Raw genomic sequence first — 17,300 nt, forward strand, 5'->3', positions numbered from 1 at the left:
TCACTAATTTATATATGGTTATTATATTATGTTTTCAATTTTTATTTTTGCGCACAATCAGTTGTCTGCATAAGTTAAGCGCGGCTTAGTAGTATATTTTATTGCTGGATTAACATCACTGTTTATGCACCCATATTTGTTTTGCCTTCCGTTTTATTAGTTTTTGTTTTTAGCATCCTAAGGGGGTTTGCATTTCAGATTCACCAATATACATATAAGCATTATTGCTAGCATTTGGTTCACACAAAAGTATATATATATTTTTTTGACACATCTTTTATCGGGTATAATAGATCTAGTTAAATGTGAGGGTATAGCTAAACCAGTGATTACTGGTTTGTTTGATAAAGCACGTTGGGATTAACACTTATGCCGCATACACACTATCGGACTATCCGGCAGACAAACCGCCGGACTTTGCAGCGGAGGTCCCCCCACCCCAAAGCACCTTGTCCCCACGTTGATGAGGACAAGGGCCTCTTCCCGACAACCCTGGCTGTTGGTTGTCTGGGTCTGTGGGCTTATCGGAATCCGGGAGTCCACTTTAATAAGGGGGCCACCGAGATACCGGCCCCCCACCCTATGTGAATAAGTATTGGGGTACCATGTACCCCTACCCATTCACCTGGTGAAAAAAAAGTGTAAAGAAAAAAAACAAAACACGTTTTTATAATAATTTATTGCACAGCTCCGTTGGTCTTCCTTCTTGGAAGGGTCTTCTCGCCGGACTCCTCCGCTATCTTCTGCTAGCTCTTTTACTAGCAGAGAAGCCCGGCTTTCTTCTTAGTCGTCGCCGCCGTCCAGGGGTCTTCTTCCGACTTCAGCGGTCTTGTCCCCCTCTTCACTTCTTGCCGTTTCTTCTTCCAGCTCTTTTACTAGCCTTGGCCCGATCTTCTGTCACCGCTGTCTCCTCTTCTTCCTTGAGATTTTGAATCAACGCTCTCTCTGGCCAAAATGGAGGGGACACGTTGTGGGGCGACTTATATGGGGACAATGAGCGGTGTCACCGGGTGATTTCACATAGTGACCCCGCCCCCTTATGATGGCGCAGCCCCAGCATCCTCCGGGACATTGTCCCTATATAAGTCTACGCACAATGCGTCCCTGTCACTGCGATCAGAGAGAGCGTTGAGTCATCTTAAAGCGGAGGTCCACCCTAAAGTGGACCTTCCGCTCATCGGAACCCTCCCCCCCTCCGGCGCCACAATTGGCACCTTTCAGGGAGGAGGGGGGTGCAGATACCTGTACAGTACAGGTATCTGCACCCACTTCCGGGATAGCTCTCTGCGGAAAGGGGCGTAGATTACGCCCCTTTCCGCAAGTGCCCGCCCCTTTCCGCAAGTGCCCCGCTGCCTGCTGGGAAACACACAGATCCCAGAGGCAGCGGGGACCGTCCTTATTGCGCAGCGCAACTCACGCATGCGCAGTAGGGAACCGAGAAATGAAGCCGAAAGGCTCCATTTCCTGATTCCCATACCCAAGATGGCGGCGGCAGCACCCGAGAGACGATCTACAGATCGGCTTCGGGTGCCGACATCGCGGGTGCGCTGGACAGGTAAGTGTCACTATTTTAAAAGTCAGCAGCTGCAGTATTTGTAGCTGCTGGCTTTTAAAAAAAAAAAAAAAAAAAAAAAAAAGGCTGAGTCCCGGCAGACTCCCGCTTTAAGGAAGAAGAGAAAAAAGAGAAGAGGAGAAGGCAGCGACAGAAGACCGGGCCACCGCTAGTAAAAGAGCTGGAAGAAAGCGGAAGCCCGGCAAGAAGACCCGAAGAGGGGGACAAGACCCCGAAGTCGGAAGAAGACCCCCGGACAGCGGCGGTAACGAAGAAGAGAGCCGGGCTCCTCTGCTAGTAAAAGAGCTATCAGAAGAACCCCCAAGATGGAAGACCACCGGAGCTGTGCAATAAATTATTTTAAAAACATGTGTTCTGTTTTTTTCTTTGCACTTTTTTTCACCAGGTGAATGGGATACTCATTCACATAGGGTGGGGGGCCGTTATCTGGGGGGCCCCTTATTAAACGGCCAGGGTTGTCAGGAAGAAGCCCTTGTCCTCATCAACATGGGGACAAGGTGCTTTGGGGTGTGGGGGCCGCAGTGCCCCCCTTCCACAAAGCACTCACCCACCCTGTTGAGGGCACGCGGCCTGGTACGGCTCAGAAGGAGGCGCTCGCTCATCCCCACCCCCTTTCCTGACCGGCCTGTGTGCTCGGATAAGAGTCTGATATAGACTTGCGGGGGGGGGGGGGGGGGCCATGCTGTTTTTTTTGGCGTAGGGATTCCCCTTTAAGTCCATACAAGGTGACGGGGCCAGAGACGTGTAAATCTCGCCGATGTAGGCAGTGACATGGACCTCCTGCGCCTACTCTCCACCAATGATCAGCCTCATCCAGCCCACCCCACCCCTAAAGAAAAAAAAAAGGGGGGGAAAGGTATTTATAATGTCTATTTTATATCTATACAACTTTAAATTGAATAGGTTGTTTTACAAGGTGATCGTTTACAATCACTTTAAGTGCACCTTTAAACATTTCTTTTTTGTAACATTTGCATAGTTTGTTTAGGAAATGCACTCAATAAGTGAATAATTTATTGCTGTATCACAGGGGCTACCTTTTGAGCACAACAGTGTAACCCCCCCCCCTGCACATCTGCCCCAACAGTGTAACCCCCCCCACACATCTGCCCCAACAGTGTAACCCCCCCCCGCACATCTGCCCCAACAGTGTAACCCCCCCCGCACATCTGCCCCAACAGTGTAACCCCCCCGCACATCTGCCCCAACAGTGTAACCCCCCCGCACATCTGCCCCAACAGTGTAACCCCCCCGCACATCTGCCCCAACAGTGTAACCCCCTGCACATCTGCCCCAACAGTGTAACCCCCTGCACATCTGCCCCAACAGTGTAACCCCCTGCACATCTGCCCCAACAGTGTAACCTCCTGCACATCTTCCCCAACAGTGTAACCTCCTGCATATCTGCCCCACCTCTGTTCCCCCTGCTCATGTGTTACACCGATGTACCTCCTTTCTCCTCAGCACCCCTCTGCACATCTGCCCCACCTCTGTGCCCCCTGCTCACCTGTCCCACCAATGTACCTCCTTTCTCCTCTGCCCCAACAATGAAACCCCCCTGCTCATCTTTCCCACCACTTTAACTCCCTTCTCATCTGGATCAACAGTAACCCCACCCCTCCCCGGCTCATCTGTCCCACTACGGTAACCCCCCCGCTTATCTGCCCCATCATTTACTCCCTCTGTTTTTCTGTCCCACCACTAAACCCACTTCTTACCCCTCCCAGCACTGTACCTCATTCACATCTGCCCCACCACTGTACACCTTGCTCTTCTGTTCCACCGCTGTAACCCCCCTGCTCATCTGCCCTACTACTAAAACTCCCTGCACATTTGCTCCACCACCGTATCCCTATGCTCTTTTGTCTCACTACTGAATCATCTTCTCACCTATTTTAACACTGAACCCATCTGCTCATCTGCCCCACCCCTGTAACCGCTTTCTCATCTGCCCCACCACTGTAACCCCCTGCTCCACCACTGTAACCCCCTGCTCTCCTGCCCCACCACTGTAACCCCCTGCTCTCCTGCCCCACCACTGTAACCCCCTGCTCTCCTGCCCCACCACTGTAACCCCCTGCTCTCCTGCCCCACCACTGTAACCCCCTGCTCTCCTGCCCCACCACTGTAACCCCCTGCTCTCCTGCCCCACCACTGTAACCCCCTGCTCTGCTGCCCCACCAGTGTAACCCCCTGCTCTCCTGCCCCACCAGTGTAACCCCTTGCTCTCCTGCCCCACCAGTGTAACCCCTTGCTCTCCTGCCCCACCACTCAACCTCCCCCCTTGCTCGTCTGTCCAACTGTTGAAACCCCTACTCCTCTCTTCCACCTCTGTAGCTCCCTGCTCATCTGCCCCACCACTGTACCTCCCTATGCTCTTTTGTCTTACTGCTGAATCATCTCGCCTATCCTAACACCAAACCCCTCTTCTCATCTGGTCCATCACTGTAGCCCCCTGCTCTTCTGACCCACTGCTGAACCCCCTTCTCATCTCTTCCACCACTGTACCTCTTTTCACATCTGCCCCACCGCTGTACCCTCTTCTCATCTTTGATATGAAAGATATTCAGAGTGGTGAAAGGAAGTAGAAATGAGTCAACAGAAATGCCACAAACTGTCACCCAATTGTGGTTTTCTCAATCACAGTGAAATCTCTTCTTTGAGATTGGTAGTGACAACCAAATGAGCCATCTTCCTCCAGATGGTGGACGGGGTTAGCAGGAATGTGATTGGCTTTAGCAGTGGCCAATGACAGTCCTCTTCCTCCTGGAAACAGGCCCCCCCCCCCCAGCAGAACTGCATCCAATCTCTTTCCCATCACAAAAGCTGATGATCGCACCTACAGCAAAGTTAGAGAACCAAACAATGTTTCCCATCTTTTTCAATGTGTGGAGGCACAGAATAAAATTAGAATAATGCTCCTCAAGGTAAAAGTGCAAAGACTTTGAATATATCATCACATACAGAACGTTATAATAATAAAAGATTCAGAGAATCGGAAGAAAACTGTGGCTGAAACACAATATTGGATGCCCGAAAGCTTCATGCCCTCAGACGGCACTGCATTCAACACAGCCACGGTTCTGTGATAGACAAGAAAAAATAAATCACTTCCAGCGCTAAGAGGTCTGAGGTAAAAAAACAACAAGGACATTAGTATTCCAAGACTAGGCGGATGCTGTCCTCCTCAGATGGGGTAATCTGATAGACACTATAAAAACAAAATGGAAGGTGCGCACACCAAGTGCATTACCCAAAACATTTATTGAATAATAAAACCAGTAAAAAAGGTGGGTACTAACAAAGTAGCAACTCAATAATTCATAAAACCATACAACAAAAATGTCACGCATTTCGAGGGTATACACCCCCTTCCCCTTTCATAAAGTTAAGCTATGGTTGGGTGATGGACATCACTGCATGGGCTCAGGAATGCTTCCAAAAATCATTTCCATACCATCCTACAAAACAAGGTAAAGTTCTATCATGCAAGAAGCAAAACATTGCTGTTTTCTCTGGACGAAAGCACATTTAGGCTGCATTCAAACCTATGTATTTTTAGTGCTTTTTGCAGATTTGTTCTATAGAACATGTTCCATAGGAAACCATGGTAAATGGACTGTAGTGCAAATTTTCTAAATGCAAAAAGCACTAAAACTGCATAGGTGTGAACCCAGCCTTAAAATGGTCTGCAGCAAAGTGGAAAACTGTTCTGTGGTCAGGCAAACCTAAATTTTACATTCTTTTTAGCAATTATGGGTGTCACATCCTCCAGACCCAAGAGGAGAGTTATCTCCTCAGTTCCTAGATGTTTACAGAGTGTTTAAAGGAAGAGGGAATGCTACACCGTGATAAACATGGCCCTGTCCCAACTATTTTGAGACTTGTCACTGCCAATTTCAAATTACCAATTTTTCCTTAAAATTTTATATTTTCTCAGTTTAAATATTTGATATGTTTACTGTTTTTTATGGTCTATAAAAAATGCGTTCATGAAATTTGCAAATCATTGCATTGTTTTTATGTAGATTTTTACACAGCATCCCAACTTGTTTGGAATTAGGGTTGTAGATCACATGCCTTTTTTTCATATTTCTCACTACATGTAAGCATTTAGGGCTCATGCATACTGCAGCGAAAAAATAAAAAAAGCCGCTTTAACAGGCATAAGAGCTTTTTATTTTAGCTTGAAGAAGCGTGTGCTTTGTTGTGCTCTTTTGCATATTTTAGTGAGCTTCTTTGCGCATAAGGATTTTTTTCACAAACTCTCCACTCAGCTCATTTTTCCTAATTTTTTTTTTTAATCTGTTTGAGATTTTTTGCAAATTTTTTGGCCACTTGGGAACCTTTTTTGCTTGAAAAAAAAAGAAAAAAATTAGCTCAAAAAACCTTAAAAGCTTGTAGGAGCAGCTTCTTTGAGATGCAGTGTGCATGAGCCCTAATAGACACGCAACTATGCTCTGCTCTTTACTACACAATGACCCCACTCTGACCTTTCTTTGTTGCAAATACTTTGCTGAAATCCCCACAGCCCAAAATATAAAGTTGGGAGCTCACTAGATTTCTAGGCCATCAACCGTATATTTCTGTACTTGCATGGAAAACATGAAAAAAATGTGCATGTACTGCAGAAATTAACTATTTCCTTTAACCACTTAAAGACCGCCCATCCCATATATATTGTGGCAGGGCGGCCCTATTACGTTGTTTTGTGCATGAGATACCGTGGGCCTGCTCGCGCCTGCTGCACAGCAGGGGAGCCAATGTGTGGATCCAGCGGCTGCGATGTCCACCGTGCACCTGCGATCGCTCCTTAGAGAGGCAGGACGGGGATCTACCAATGTAAATAAAGCAGATCTCCGTTCTGACATATGTATTATTGCAGAAAGTAAAAAAATACTGTAGTTTTTTTCAAAATTGCCATTTTTATTTTGTTTTTGTTTTTTTACTTTGTTTATAGCACAAAAATTGCAGAGGTGATCAAATACCACCAAAAGAAAGCTCTATTTGTCGGGGAAAAAAATACATCAATTTTTTTTGGGTACAGCACCACACACCTGCGTAATTGTCGGTTAAAGTAACGCAATGCTGTATCGGAAAAATGGCCTGGTCATTAAGGGGGTAAAACCTTCCGGTCCTTAAGTGGTTAAACAGTAACTGAACCACTTGCCGACCGCCGCACGACGATGTACGTCGACAGAATGGCACGGGCAGGCATAAGGGCTTACATGTACGTCCTTGCCTGCCCGCGGGTCGGGGGCCCGACCGGGCCCCCGCCTGGTGCCTGCGGCGGTCGGTATTCGTTCGGGAGCGATACCGGACGAGGGGACGGCCATTCATTCATGGCCACCCCCTCGCAATCGCTCCCGACGAATGAAAATGTCCCGTGACATCACTTCCTCTCCTGTAATGTAATGTAAACACAGGAGAGGAAGTGATGTAATCTCTCCTCCGTGTCGGTATTTTTCGTTCCGGCACCGAGGAGAGAGCATCGGTGAGTTGCACAAGCACTACACTACACAGTAGAACATGCCAGGCACACTCACACCCCCCCTTTACCCCCCGATCACCCCCCAATTACCCCTGCCCCCCCAGTCACAGTGACACCAATTGCTTTTTTTTTTTTTTTTTTTTTGCATTGGTGTCATTTGTAACTGTAATAACTGTTAGGGCAGTTAGGGTTAGCCCCCTTTAGTTCTAATGTGCCCCCCTAACCCCCCCAATAAAGGTTTAACCCCGTGATCACCCCCCCTCGCCAGTGTCACTAAGGCTGGGTTCACATTGCAGCGGTTTATGAGAACGAATGTGATTCGCACCGCACTGCAGTGCAAATCACATCCGATCTCTGTGCGATTCGAGTTCAGCCATACAGATAGTATGGCTGAATTCGTGTCGCACCCGCCGCACCCGCCGCAAATTCGCACGGGACCCTTTTTTGGCCCGCAGCAGAATCGGATCGCATGGGTGTTCACACCATGCGATCCGAGTTTGCAGATCGCACTGCGATATGCGAACTGATCTGGGGGTGTCATTAACATTTCACTGACACTCCCAGCAGTTCGCATAGGGCAGTGTGAACTTCCGCCGGGAGGCATGCGATGCGGGAACCCGCCGCGGATTCATGGCGTTCCCGCATCGCTCCAGTGTGAACCCAGCCTAATAAGCGATCATTTTTCTGATCGCTGTATTAGTGTCACAGGTGACGCTAGTTAGGCAGGTAGGTATTTAGTTTCGCCGCAGCTTTTTATAGCGCCAGGGACCCCCATATACTACCGCATAAAGCCCCCTGATTTCCCCCTAGTTAACCCTTTCACCAGTGATCACCATATAACTGTTACAGGTGACGCTGGTTGGTTAGTTATTTTTTTATAGTTTCAGGGCACCCGCCATTTATTACCTAATAAAGGTTTAACCCCCTGATCACCCGGCGGGTGTCATTTGTGACTGTAATAACTGTTAGGGCAGTTAGGGTTAGCCCCCTTTAGTTCTAAGGTACCCCCCTAACCCCCCAATAAAGGTTTAACCCCGTGATCACCCCCCGTCGCCAGTGTCACTAAGGCTGGGTTCACATTGCAGCGGTTTATGAGAACGGATGTGATTCGTACCGCACTGCAGTGCAAATCACATCCGATCTCTGTGCGATTCGAGTTCAGCCATACAGATAGTATGGCTGAATTCGTGTCGCACCCGCCGCAAACTCGCACGGGACCCTTTTTTTGGTCCGCAGCAGAATCGGATCGCATGGGTGTTCACACCATGCGATCCGAGTTTGCAGATCGCACTGCGATATGCGAACTGATCTGGGGGTGTCATTAACATTTCACTGACACTCCCAGCAGTTCGCATAGGGCAGTGTGAACTGCCGCCGGGAGGCATGTGATGCGGGAACCCGCCGCGCATTCGTGGCGTTCCCACATCGCTCCAGTGTGAACCCAGCCTAATAAGCGATCGTTTTTCTGATCACTGTATTAGTGTCACAGGTGACGCTAGTTAGGCAGGTAGGTATTTAGGTTCGCTGCAGCTTTTTATAGCGCCAGGGACCCCCATATACTACCGCATAAAGCCCCCTGATTGCCCCCTAGTTAACCCTTTCACCAGTGATCACCATATAACTGTTACAGGTGACGCTGGTTGGTTAGTTATTTTTTTTATAGTTTCAGGGCACCCGCCATTTATTACCTAGTCTCACTAGTGTACCCCTAAATTTAGGGGTGTCTACTTTCCAAAATGGGGTCATTTGGGGGGGGGGAGTTTGTGCCATCTTGGCATTTTATGGCCTTCAAAACTGTAACGCCCTTAGAAAGCCTGAAGGCGGTGCTTGGTTTTCGGGGCCCCGTAGGCGGCTAGGCTCCCAAAAAGTCCCACATATGTGGTATCCCCGTACTCAGGAGAAGCAGCAGAATTTATTTTGGGGTGTCATTTCACATATGCCCATGGCATGCGTGAGCAATATATCATTTAGTGACAACTTTGTGGGGAAAAAAAAAAAAAAAAAAAAGTTTGTAATTTTCCCGCAACTTGTGGCAAAATATAAAATATTCCATGGACTCAACATGCCTCTCAGCAAATAGCTTGGGGTGTCTACTTTCTAAAATGGGGTCATTTGTGGGGGTTTTGTGCCATCTTGGCATTTTATGGCCTTCAAAACTGTAATAGGTAGTGAGAAGTGAAATCAAAAATTTACGCCCTTAGAAAGCCTGAAGGCGGTGCTTGGTTTTCGGGGCCCCGTACGCGGCTAGGCTCCCAAAAAGTCCCACATATGTGGTATCCCCGTACTCAGGAGAAGCAGCAGAATTTATTTTGGGGTGTCATTTCACATATGCCCATAGCATGTGTGAGCAATATATCATTTAGTGACAACTTTGTGTAAAAAAAAAAAAAAAAAAAAAAATTTTTTGTCATTATTCAATCGCTTGAGGCAAAAAAATAAAATATTCAATGGGCTCAACATGCCACTTATCAATTTCCTTAGGGTGTCTACTTTCCAAAATGGGGTCATTTGGGGGGGTTTTGTACTGCCCTGCCATTTTAGCACCTCAAGAAATGAGATAGGCAGTCGTAAACTAAAAGCTGCGTAAATTCCAGAAAACGTACCTTAGTTTGTAGATGTGACAACTTTTGCGCAAACCAATAAATATACAATTATTGACTTTTTTTTTACCAAAGACATGTGGCTGAATACATTTTGGCCTAAATGTATGACTAAAATTTAGTTTATTGGATTTTTCTAATAACAAAAAGTAGAAAATATCATTTTGTTTCAAAATTTGCGGTCTTTTTACGTTTATATCGCAAAAAATAAAAATCACAGAGGCAATCAAATACCATCAAAAGAAAGCTCTATTTGTGGGAAGAAAAGGACGCAAATTTTGTTTGGGTACAACATTGCATGACCGCGCAATTACCAGTTAAAGCAGCGCAGTGCCAAATTGTAAAAAGACCTCTGGTCATTTACCAGCAAAATGGTCCGGTCTGAAGGTGGTTAAGGCTGAATTTACACACATATGGAATGCATGAAAACATGTCAATGCATGTTTCAACCCATGACGATGCTTGATGTTGACATGCACTGCAACATGCATCAATGTGTATTTTCATACATTTCTATGGATTTTAAGGAAACCTGCATTGTGCCTTAAAACAGAGGTGGGAATCCAGCCTACATCTTTTGTTCCAGTTGGCATTTTAAGCTGGCCATGTTAAAATCTGTTTACAACACACTGCACATAAACTTTTAGATAAACAACAATGCTGTGCAACTGAATTGCTAAACTAAAATTCTATAGATCAGGAGGGCCTTCTTATTGGTAATAGATCTAAAGGAGAACCTTCAATCATATGGTGATATATTTGCCTAGTTTGTTACAGTTGCTGCAAGGATCAGTCTAGTCAGCAAGTAAATATTAAGAAAATAAAGAAATGTGAAAAAATAAATAAAGTTATATACCAAACACCATCACTACAGATATTATTTGCCTACAATTGTCAGAGTAGAATTCTTTTTTTCACAAAGTGTTCCGTTAAAAATGATATTTCCCCTAGCATTAAAATTCAGTGTTCGTGTACATAGCAGAAACTTGATTACAAAATGTGATGAGATCCAATGGCTGAAGGTCCCTTGTCATCCCAAATCAAGCAGAAGTCTACCTCTACTCCCTGGTACTCAAGGCATGATCGCTCTCAGGGGCTGCATACACACTTGAATAAAGACAGTTTTTCAAACCTCTGTGATACATTTTAGATTCATTAAAAGAATAAATAGCCTTTCCACTTCATTGTAGGGATAAGGAATGATCAAAAAAAGTATTAGCTTACTGGCATTTGATAAAAGTACCGTATTTATCGGCATATAACACGCACGATTTTCCCCTTAAAATCAGGGGAAAATCGTGGCTGCGTGTTATACACCGATCCTCAACCATTTTGAAGCCTCTGGGTGGGTTACAGCCGCCTTCGGCCCTTCCCGTCACCTTTATGCCCTTCTCGGCGGCCGAAAACCGCAAGAACTACACTGCAACAGTGATGGACAGGCTGCACGACCAGGCTGCAACAGTGATGGACAGGCTGCAACAGTGATGGACAGGCTGCAACTGTGATGGACAGGCTGCAACAGTGATGGACAGGCTGCAACAGTGATGGACAGGCTGCAACAGTGATGGACAGGCTGCAACAGTGATGGACAGGCTGCAACAGTGATGGACAGGCTGCAACAGTGATGGACAGGCTGCAACAGTGATGGACAGGCTGCAACAGTGATGGACAGGCTGCACGACCAGGCTGCAACAGTGATGGACAGGCTGCACGACCAGGCTGCAACAGTGATGGACAGGCTGCACGACCAGGCTGCAACAGTGATGGACAGGCTGCACGACCAGGCTGCAACAGTGATGGACAGGCTGCACGACCGACTGCAACAGTGATGGACAGGCTGCACGACCAGGCTGCATTGATGGGCATTTAAATGTATGTTTTTTTTCCTTAAAATTCCCTCCTAAACTTGGGGTGCGTGTTATACGCCGATAAATACAGTAATGTTATAAATACATTCTCACATAGAGAAATGAGTGCCAAGACGCATGTTTTTGAATCGGACTTCCTTCTATAGAAAACTTTTTTTGAATTTTGCACAAATCGGACTTTCGGCCGGGAATTGCGTTATAACAGACTGCCTAAAATCTGACTGTTCGTACACTCCATCTGACAATTGCTGTCCAACTTTCGGCCAACAAATGCTGAATGGCTGGCTAATACATTTTCGGAGAATGGTCTGATGTCAGATTTTCATCTGGTCTGTAAACAAGTCTGTCACACAAAAGTCCAAAGTACAAACACGCATGCTCTGAATCAGTGCTCACCAAACACAACATTAGCAGAAGGTTCCCAAAGGGTGGCACTCAAGAGCTAAAATTCCATATAGTACGTCACTACCTTCGTGGCTGACAATTGTGTGCAGTTAGTATGCAAGACAAAATCCAGGCACACGTCCTTCGGAAAAAGGTCCGGCGGTCTGTCTGCCAACAATCCGGTCGTGTGTATGAGGCTTAAGACCTTAGGTTCTGTGCCGGTAAAAACACCAACCGTTGTCTTGCCATTCCCTTTTGCAATAAAGAGGAATATTCAGGATTCTATGGACTCAGGTATATAAAAAAATTATTTCTGACATGATCTGTAAAGTCTCAGGCAAATTAAAAGAAAATATGATTTTAAAATTACCAATAATGTATTTAAAATAGGCAAATTAATTACTTAAGTCACCACAGCAACAAGCTGAAGCAAAATGTAACTGCACAAGAGAAGAGGATACTTTGAGGTTGGTCATTTATGCAAAGGCTTTGCTAATAAGCAGACACTAGAGTTTTTTTTTTCGTTTTTTTTAAGAGCTCCATTAAACAAAACACTTAATATACACATGATGCAAGCTCAAACACTTAGGTTTATGAAATCACCATATTGTGAGTGTGAGAGCGTTCAAATAAAAGTAGGGTGGTTACTGCCTATTAGCAGGTAACTGCAGTCAGTGATTGGGTACAGACAGACCTTTAGGCTGGGTTCACACTGCTGCGGGGGGAGATCCGGATGTGATTCGCACAGCAAATCACATCCGATCTCCGTAGCGCTGCGAGTTCAGCCATACAGATAGTATGGCTTAATTCGCAGCGCTCCCGCAGCAAACTCGCACGGGACCCTTTTTTTGGTCCGCAACAGAATCGGATCGCATGGGGGTTCACACCATGCGATCCGATTCCTGTGCGAGTCGGCAGATCGCACTGCGATATACGGACGGATCTGGGGGTGTCATTAACATAGCATTGACACTCCCAGCCGTCCGCATAGGGCAGTGTGAACTGCCGGCGGGAGGTGTGCGATGCGGGAAAACGCGGCGGATTCGCGGCGTTCCCGCATCGCAGCGGTGTGAACCCAGCCTTAGTAAAGCATCAAAAATGCTAATCTATAGCAATCAAAGAGAATTCATTGTATAAAGAAAATCTAAACTGTGGAATTAAAGTGACTATTGCTGATCTCGCATTCTAAAATGCTCGTTGCCAGGCTGTCATGGTGAACAAACTTTTTAAGTTCTAGAACCAGATGACTGCAGTTAGGTTTTCCGGACTTCCCTTTAACTTTCTAGATCTGGAAAACTTGTACCAGGTCACTGCCAGTAGAACGGCATGATCTCTAGGCAACTAGCATTTCCACAGGCGGGTATTATGGCCATTATATTTTACCTTAGTACAGTTTTTATTAAAAGGCCAAGTACTACTTTTTAAAATAAACTTTTTTTCACATGAGCCTAAGCATTGCTCCTGCCATAAGTGGATCCTGATGCAATGTCACGCTCATGCAGACACTTTCACCAGCTCTCTACCCATGCCTCTGTAAGGGGTTTCAGTTACTAAGCTGGAGAAAATGTCTATGTACTTCGAGGGTGGTGATAACCACACATGTTCCATTGTGAGCGGCAGATGGTACTTGTAGTTCATGCTTTCACAGAACTCGGTTAATAAATTATGCAACTTTAAAATGTGACCATGGCTGTGCACGAGAGGAACCCCTGCATGCTGTCAAAGGGTGGGGGCTCTAGGCATGGGAACATGTTACTGTTCAAATACAGGTTTTATATGTTTCTAAAGTTAAATTTATCATTTAAAAAAATATGCAACAGTTTCTTACAAATATGCAGGAACAGCATGATAATATTGAGGTAGGGAGAACAATATTAACAAGAATTAATTCAACCAAATCCATGCCACCAAAAATTCAGGCTGATCTCAAGCAGAAAAAAGGGCCTACTTGGTACCGAAAATGCGTTCATAACCACTTACTGCCCGCCCTGTTGCGGATTGGTGTCCGCAATGTGGCTCCGTTATCCTCACTGGACATCATATGACCCCCAGCAGGATAAGACGCTTGTGCCATGTGTTGCTCAGACACACCGCATTTCCGATTATGATAAGGAGCCTATGACGTAGGCTTTTTACCACATGATCAGCTAAGGCCAATCACAGCACCAACCAGGAAGTGCCGCCTATCCGTGCCCATCCGTGCCGCCTATCCGTGCCGCCTATCCGTGCCACCTTATCAGTGCTCATTAGTGCCCGTCAGTGAAGGAGAAAATTTTATTTTATAATAGACACAAAGAAAAAACATACTTTGTTTAGCAAAACATGTATTGAAGTGGTTAAAGTGTAGCTAAACCCAAGAAAAAATTTAAAATATTGCAGCTTACTAGTCCTTACATATAGTGCATAGCTGCATCAGTTTTCTTTTTATAACATTTTCATTTATTTTCACCAAGGTGATCCTGCCAGAAACTCACATCTTGTCCTAAGGTGACAACATTCATTCAATGTACTTTATGGAGCAGCAGCAGTGAAATCCTAGGACAGAAAGCGTTTTGTGAATGGAAAATGACACGTTCTGACAGCCTTAGCAGCTATCGGCTTGTAGTTCTTAATGACCTACCATGGCACTGAGCGCTGTGGTAGTTCATTGATTCTGTCAGAGTGCATCGGCAAGCAAATACACGGGCAAGTCTGCTTTACAGGTTCCTACAACAAAAAATAAATGCAAATTTTTTTACCTGCAAAAAAAAATGTGCATTTATTATTTTTTGTAAAAAGGTAAAGCTATCCTTTAAGAGCATTAGTAGCTCACTAACAGGTTTCACTTGTTTTTTTAACCCTTCATAAATAACAAAAGGCAATGCCTGTTCAATCAGTTACACACTTTGGCAAGCACTGGCTGCAATTAAAATGTTACAACCTGTCACATTTTAGCCAACTTTACACAAACAGGACAGTCTAGAGAGTTGAGGGCCGTGAACACAGGCCAATAATCAAGCAGCACAGGGTGGTTCAATAGAAACTGGGCAACATTCTGCCTATGGGTACAGCAGCCAGTACGCCTTCTATCAAAGGGGCATGACCAAAAAAGGTCTGCCAATTGTCATCCAATTAGCGCTCTTAGCCAATGGCTGAGAGCGCTGACCAAAGTGTTTGTTCTGGCGGGGAGGTTGTGTGGCTGCCTCCTGACCGAACACACAGTAGCTCAGCGGGGGCGGGGTTGGGGGGCTCGTTCACACTGGTTCTGTTGATCTGCATTGAAGGCCCAATGCCAAGGTACATAGAAAACGCCTGAGGTGGGTTTCAGTGCATGCTTTTATTTCACAATGCTCAGCTGTGGTGGACAAAAATGAATGAAATGTTATTTTGCAACATTTCAATAAACTAAAAAAAAAAATAAAAAAAAATATTAAACAGTGCCTTATGTTGGAAAAACTGTATGGGCAATGAGATTGTACAGAAGTCCATTTACCGATCAGCTTCTGTACAACCACCCTGTGGGATTTTCCCTGCTCGATCAGTGCCAATCAGTGTGGAGGATTATCCTATCCCAATCGAGTGTATGGATAGGGTAAAAAAGCCATTATTTTTCAGCCAAACCAATGGTTGAACTTATCTATGGGCTAATTAAGGCACCAACCCACACTGCTGCTATGAAACGGCCACTAACCTGCACCCATTTCAGAGTACGGACTGGTGTGAACAATCCCTTATTGGCCTTAAGGCAAGAGTTGTGGCCCAAGGGGAACAAGTAAGCATTTTGTTCAGTCAGTTTATTCTTATCAATAAGAACCTACTTGAATACATACTTACAGTAATATTATCAAGGAGTTTTGCCATGTGTTTTATAATTTCACTATGATGAGTCGTCTGTGTTTGTAGGAGATTCTTAATGACAACAACACTTTCTGCAACTACAGCATCTGAAACACAAACAAAACACAGAGATTTATCATAAGACAACTGCAAATTATGTTATTCCTTGCTCCTGGGCCTATAGTCTAATTCCCTTCTACAGTGGAAAATGATAGCTGTAGCCTGAAAATATGGCATATATCTGTTACTGCAAGACTATGTAAACAGATATTATTTGCAACACATTGATAAACAAGTTGAATTTTGCCTGGAATTCAGCTTAAGGCTAGGTTCACACTATAGCGATGCGGGAACGCCGCGAATCCGCGGCGTTTTCCCGCATCGCATGACTCCCGCCGGCAGTTCACACTGCCCTATGCGGACTGCTGGGAGTGTCAATGAAATCTTAATGACACCCCCAGATCCGTCCGCATATCGCAGTGCGATCTGCACACTCGCACAGGAATCGGATCGCATGGTGTGAACACCCATGCGATCCGATTCTGCTGCGGACCAAAAAAAGGGTCCCGTGCGAGTTTGCTGCGGGAGCGATGCGAATTCAGCCATACTATCTGTATGGCTGAACTCGCATCGCTACAGAGATCCGATGTGATTTGCACTGCAGTGCGGTGCGAATCACATCCGGATCTCCCCCCCGCAGCAGTGTGAACCCAGCCTTAAAGTAGTTTTAAAAAGCAGAGGTTTTTTTACCTTAATGCATTCTATGGACATATTTTTTTTTGTACCTGCAAGGTAATGTCATAATGTGCTAGTATGCTTGTTTAACATTATGTTAAACTTATCTTAAAACTAAGCTCTTCCAGCACCGAGATGTCAGCGCTGCAGGCGCTCTTCACCCGTCTTGCTTTCATATAGGTGGACTCCAGCTCTGTGACTGGCTGGAACCACGATGAAGTCACTCCAGAGAATGAGTGGCGTCACTGGGTGCATGTAAACTAAATATCTCATTTAGGATATATTTACAATACCCATAGGTAAGCCTTATTATAGGCTTACTTATAGGTAACGCAAGAGATGGAAATTTACTTTCACTTTAAAAGGTAAAAAAAACAATATTCTGTATGAAGCTCCCTCTAGCCCCCTCTTATACTTAACTGAGCCCAATATTGGTTCAACAATATGCAAGAGCGCAGAGTCTCTCCTGGCTCTCTCCCTTTTCTTTGGCTCAGACACAGCAATGGGAGCCATTGACCTCTGCTGCTGTCAATCATAGCCAGTGAGGAGGGAGCGGGTTTGGGGCTAAGCCCTGCTCTCTGCAACTTATGGACACAGAATGGGGCCTGGGAGCGAGCACCCACGATTGCCCTCATAGCAATTGGCTTGCTATGGGGGCACTCAATTGGGGGGGTGCCAGGAGCACCAGAGAAGAGAACGGGGGCTGCTTTGTGCAAAACCATTACACAGAGCAGGTATAAATATAAAAAAATTAAAACATGCTTGCTTTAAAAAAAAAAAAAAAAAAAAATTAAAAATTAAACCTCTATAAATAACTTTAAAAAGGAGGTCCA

At 45.5% G+C, this 17,300-nt stretch overlaps 1 protein-coding gene across 2 annotated transcripts in view; it reads right to left on the reverse strand.

Moving 5' to 3' along the window:
• AP3B1 (adaptor related protein complex 3 subunit beta 1) overlaps positions 1 to 17,300 on the reverse strand; it is a 588,663-nt gene that overhangs the window by 285,167 nt on the left and 286,196 nt on the right. For both annotated transcript variants that reach the window (XM_077462589.1, XM_077462588.1), the window contains exon 14: positions 15,730 to 15,839. In XM_077462589.1, coding sequence (XP_077318715.1) covers positions 15,730 to 15,839 — 110 coding nt within the window. The remainder of the gene's footprint in view (positions 1 to 15,729; positions 15,840 to 17,300) is intronic.

The sequence above is a fragment of the Lithobates pipiens genome, unplaced genomic scaffold (assembly GCF_037356315.1).
Source record: "Lithobates pipiens isolate NorthernLeopardFrog02 unplaced genomic scaffold, aLitPip1_a1.2 Scaffold_3, whole genome shotgun sequence".
Lineage (NCBI taxonomy): Eukaryota > Metazoa > Chordata > Amphibia > Anura > Ranidae > Lithobates > Lithobates pipiens.